Source organism: Panthera uncia, chromosome C2 (genome assembly GCF_023721935.1).
Source record: "Panthera uncia isolate 11264 chromosome C2, Puncia_PCG_1.0, whole genome shotgun sequence".
NCBI classification, from domain to species: domain Eukaryota; kingdom Metazoa; phylum Chordata; class Mammalia; order Carnivora; family Felidae; genus Panthera; species Panthera uncia.
Window position 1 is genome coordinate 112,519,324 of NC_064810.1, and position 5,790 is coordinate 112,525,113.

The 5,790-nt window shown below is 43.5% G+C and overlaps 1 protein-coding gene across 1 annotated transcript in view; it reads right to left on the minus strand.

Annotated features, from left to right (window-relative positions):
- Window positions 1-5,023, minus strand: part of HPS3 (HPS3 biogenesis of lysosomal organelles complex 2 subunit 1) — a 38,934-nt gene extending 33,911 nt beyond the window's left edge. Inside the window, exon 1 of the mRNA XM_049629741.1 lies at window positions 4,613-5,023. Within this exon, the coding sequence (XP_049485698.1) occupies window positions 4,613-4,829 (217 nt within the window). The 5' untranslated portion in view covers window positions 4,830-5,023. The remainder of the gene's footprint in view (window positions 1-4,612) is intronic.
- Between the last annotated feature and the right edge of the window lie 767 nt (window positions 5,024-5,790).

The following is a 5,790-nucleotide window of genomic DNA, read 5'->3' on the forward strand; positions in this document are numbered from 1 at the left end:
TACCATAATGTCTTCAAGGTTCATTTGTGTTGTAAAGTGTATCAGAATTTCCTTCCCTTTTAAGGCTGATTAATATTCAATTTTATGTTTCCTCATCTGTTTAAGGACACTTAGGTTGTTTCCATGTCTTGGCTATTAGAAATAATATTACAATGAACATGCAGGCATAGATCTGCCATATGCCACATTTTGTTCATCTTTTCCTCAGTTGATGGACATTGGGTTGCTTCCACTTCTTGGCTCTCAAAAAAAAAAAAACGCTGCTATGAACATTGGTGTGCAAGTATCTGGACAAGTCCCTGCTTTCAATTACTTTGTTTCTATACTTCCAGAAGTGAAATTGCTGGATCATATGGTAACCCTATATTTAATTTCTTGAGGAACACCATACTGTTTTCCACAGCAGCTCTACCATTTTACATTCCTGCATTGCACAGGGGTTCCAATTTCTCCACATTCATATCAACACTTGCTCTTTTCTTTCTTTTTTTAAATAACAGCCATCCTAATGGGTGTGAAGTGGTATCTCATTATGGGTTTCATTTGCACTTCCCTGGTGATAATAATGGTAAGCATCTTTTCATGCGCTCGTTGGCCTCTGAAGAAATGCCTATTTGCCCATTTTTGAATTGGCTTTTGTTGCTGTCATTAAGTTATAGGAGTTCTTTATATATTCTGGATATTAATCCCTTGTCAGATATATGCTTTGCAAGTATTTTCTTCCATTCTGTGGATTGCCTTTTCAATCTGTTGTTAGTGTCCTACTGTCTTTGATAGATGCAAGAAAGTTTTAATTTGGTGATATCCAATTTACTTTATTCTTTTGTTGCCTGTGCTTTGCATATTCAAGTTAGTAAATGAATTTTAAAACCAAGAATATTTGTTTAGTTAAATAAAATTGTTTTATTCATGCATCTATAAACATACACCTATTTCACTGATAAAGTCTATATACCTCTTATATATAATCTCCAAACTGTAGATAGTGCCCATACTGTTTTCAGCTTAATAACTTGTTTTATTATAATGAATTAGAACTTGCTAAGTGTGTTTACCTGATGAACATTATGATCAGGGATTTAGAGTTCTCTCAGTTAATCCTCACAACAAACCTTCATGAAACTATCTCATTCTCCACTTTATAGATCAGGAATCTGGGACTCAGACAAACTAGGTAACTTGCCTAAGGCAACACAGCCAACAAATGATAGAACTGGGACTCAAACCTGGATCTGGTTAGCTCAAAAGCTGATGCTCATTCCCCAATAATACTATTTCTCAAGATGTTAAAAAAGAGATACAAGTCTAAAGGAGTCTGTGGAGGTTAATAGCTCTTTATGAAAGACAGAAACTAAACTCTTTTTCAATTTAATTTATTTAAACAGACGAAACAGTTCGCCTATTTCTCCCACTGCCCCCACCAATTAGCTTTGTTTTTTCTTCTGTTGTCTTTCTAGTTTTAGATTCTACGTATGAAAAATCATATTGGATTTGTCTTCCTCTCTGACTTATAAACTTTTTTAAGCATTATATGGTCAGGACTTTATTCTACTTATTTTACAACAGCTTCTGTCTTCGTTAAGTAAATTAGAAAAATGTTCTCATATTTATTCTTTTTTTAATGTTTATTTTTGAGAGCGTGCATGTGCAGAAACCGGGAGGGGTGAGAGAAAGGGAGGCAGAATCTGAAGTAGGCTCCAGGCTCTGAGCTGTCAGCACTGAGTCCAACATGTGGCTCGAGCCCACAGACCGTGAGATCATGACCTGAGCTGAAGTCGGACACTTAATCGACTAAGCCACCCAGGTGCCTCTCTCATATTTATTCTTAAGCTAAGAGTCACTGATTTTTAAAAACAAGAAACTTCCTGGTTAACACTAATACAAGATTAAGGAAAAGGCAGCACTCCTGTGACAAAATTGACATCAGAAGGCAGAAATAATATACAATGCATCAAAATATGTTTTATGGCTTTAGAAAAGTTAAAAGACCACAGGGCTTGGGAAGGATGTAATAGACAGACTCGTTTAATACACTTGTGCTAAAGAACAGGCAATGAGGGCCATGTGGTCTTGTCCTCCTTGCCCAACCACCTTCAGACACCCCATAAACAAGTGTCCAGCATGAGAGCTCCCACACAACACTCAACTCTGGCTACCAGGTCTTTCTCCTTTGAGAGCAATAAGTCCTCACATCTCCTCTTCCTCAGTTCACACACAAAGCCTCAATTAAGTTTTCATTACTGATAATGATGTTAGGGGCCCCTGTCCTTCAAATTTCTATCTACATTCTCCCTACCACCCCCAAATTTTATAAAGGAAGAATAGCATCCCGCTAATTAGAGATTAAAAAATGAAAATGTTTTCTACTTGGGTAAGAGAGCTGCAAAGCACTTACAGTAAATATAAATGGCTGATGTAAAATTCATTCTGTGTTTGACAGGGGGAGATTTGCTACAGAGGAAGACCATAGGCACTTAGAGCAGGAATTCCCATGTCTAAATTACTGTGAATGGGAAGAAAGAAACCAAAAGGAAAAAGCTGGAAAGTGGAAGACAAGTTATCTGGATATCAGCACAGCGAGGAGTCATCTTTGTGTAGAATAATAGAAGCTGTACCCAGGGGTTGTACCCAGTCGTCTTCAAGTTGAGGATTGAAAGTTACCCTTGAGCTATCTGACCCATGCTAAGGCACATACCACATGACTCCTGAACTTTCTTTAGGACAGCCAACTGGATTATAAAAACGTCTTTGTTTTTCAAGGCCTCATTAATCAGGTTACCATGCTACTCGCTGCTTACAGCAGCCAGTATGGCTCTAGGTGGTTCTCAATCTTGGCTAAATATTGGACCCACCCCTGTGCTGGGCCACACCCCCGAAAACTGACAGTTTCTGTGAGGTTGTAGTCCAGGCATCAGCACTTTTTCAAGTTCCCCCAGGTAATTCTGATGCACAAGTAGTGACATCCAAGGGTCCCCAGAATCACCACTACTGACAGGCAAGAAGACCAGAGGTTTACATAATGTCTGCCGCTTCCAATTCTAGAATAAACATCGATTTGGAAGAATAGGTCAAATCATGTAAATATGTCTGCTCTCTGTCTCTGCCCCTTTCTCTCTTTCTCTCTCTCTCTCTCTCTCTCACACACACACACTCACACACACACACACACACACACACACACACACACCCCACACACACCTTGAAACTGGGGAGTTTGCCACTCAGTAGAGCTCTTGAAGGTGAGAACCTCCATGCTTAAAAGGGGAGCCAGATGAGGAAAACTACCAATATTGAAAGGTGATTAAAAGAAAGATTTCAGTAGAAATACCCAAATCAGAATCTTCTGCTGATAGAGAACACACAGATCTAATGAGTGGCTTTCAAAAATATCTGTGGATCAGTGGGGGCTTCTGTTGTTATTTTCGCTAGTCAAAAAGCAAAAATAACAGCACAATAAGTTGCTCATAAAGCAAAGACATCCAATGTTTGAGGCTGTTTTTTCTCTTATGGTTGCAATTAATAGTTGGGCTTTTCATTTTTAAAAATATGTATCTTTACTTGGCAAAATGACCAGTCATATACATCATACTACGGATGATACCCCATAGTTTTTACTGATCCACAAAATCCCAATGTCTGGAAATCACTGATCTAGTAATTCAACTTTTTTTTTTTTTAAACAGAGACTGAGACCCTAAAGTTTCTATAAACTCACACCCAACCAGTTGCAGACACAGTAGGAATTAGAATGAGATCTCCAGTCCTCCAAGTTCATGCTCCCTACTTTATTAGTAAGCCCCTAAGCCATAGGCTTTTCCACCATAAATACTGCCACTTAAACATTTACACCACTCTTGAAAACCAGAAATCCAACTTTAAGTGGATTATTAGGCAGTTAAAAGAATCCTATGATAAATCCTTCTGTAATCTAAATACTACCTATTTTTAAATATTGAATTTCTCTAAAATAGAATATACTCACACAGTACCTGATATATTTCTTGGTGCTGCTTCACATTTCGGTGGGAAAAGGGTAATGGGTGTTATTACACCATTTTGTCGGGGGCGAGGTCTATGGCCTGAGTTCCACTTACATAGATTTAAAACCCAGCACATAATGTGAGCTTTCAAAAACCGACAAGAAGTCGATAAAGGTATAGATGTAAAAGGACTGGCCACGAGTTGGCATATTTATTGAAGCTGGAAGTACTGGGGCGCAGGATACTAGTCTCCCTACTTTGGTATGTGTTTGAAATTTTCTATACTTTTGAGTTTGGGTGTTTGGAATTTTATTGTTTGTTTTGAAGTGTCTCGGCTGAGTGGAACCCAGCCACCCAACCACGGGCCTTTCTCCTGAGCATGCGAGATAAGGAGCAGTCAGCGATGCAATCCCTCCCCCCACTAGAAGCAGGCGCTCACCTGCGGTTGCCAGGACTACGGCGCAGCTCAGAGCACCTTCAGCAATCAGCCGCCGGACCCCCAACACCATCCGGCAAGTTCCGGGAAGCACGAAGTCCTCTCCCCACCCAGAGTGCCGCCGAGGACGCTCGGTCCTCTAGGAAGGAGGCCCCAAGCTGGGGTCCAGGCACCCCTTGGCCTCGCCATTACTCACCGGCCTCGCTGTAGGCCAGGCACAGCACCCTGCCCAGCGTGGAAAAGGCGCACCTCGGCTGGCACAACTCCTGTCCCGCCACTGCGAATGCCTCCACCTTACAGCCTGCCGCCACGAAGAGCGCGTCGCGTCCGCCGCCGCAGAACCGCTCCGGCTCCAACTTGCAGGGCACCACCTGCTGCGACCCGAACGGGTGCAGATTGTACAGCTGCACCATCCTGGCGACCCACTGCGGGGCAGCCCGGCGGGGCGGCTCCCTCCTGCACGCCCCGCGGGGCGCCTGGAGACCCCGTGCCGGTCACCGGAGCTGGACCACTTCCGCCAGCGATTGCACAGAGCCGAGTCACGTGAGCTCCACCCGGGTCGCCTGCGGCTCCCCTTCTTAAAGTGGCTGCTAGTTACGGGGCAAGGCCTGGCTGGGGAGCAGTCGCCTCTGCCCGGCGCACCCGCGCCCCACAGGCCCCTAGTCCTGGGACTTGGACCCGGCCGCCCTGTGCTGGCACTGCTCCGCGCTGCGTGGTTGACGGGCCTAGAGACCTGTGTGTCCCTTCATTTGTCATTTTACAGTCCTGTTTTGGGCTGGGCGAGATGTTTAGGCCCTTGAGTACGTTTAAACATGTGATCATCTGTGATCTTGTACCATTTTGTTCCTGATTCAGGGGCATCACTCGTGTCTCCCTGATAGCCTGTGAGCTTCTGGAGGATAGGGCTGGGAAAACTGAAGTGCAGTGCACACGGCTCAACTCCGGGCTAAATATACTGAAGAGTTGTTTGTTGGAAGGAGCAACACTTTAGAATGTGCTTAGCAAAAGAAAAAAAAATTTTTTTTGCTGAAGAATCGTGGACGTCACCTAGTAAACTCCAGATATTTGACAAAAGGTTAGTTTGAGCCCCAGAGGATGGAAGGACGAGGGGTGGAATCCACTAGCTCTCAGTCCAGTGCACCTACAACTATAGTATAATCTGGCCTGTATCTATTCCTGATGTCTCAACGTGGATCTCCTGGTTGCAATCCCAATTTAAAAAACAAAACACGTTTAGATGGGGCTCCTGAAGTGGCTAAGTCAGTTAAGAGTCCAGCGCTTGATCTCAGCTCGGTTCTTGATCTCAGGGTCTTGATCCAAGGGTGGTAAGTTCAGGTCCCACGTTGGGTTCCATGCAGGGCGTGGAGCCTACTT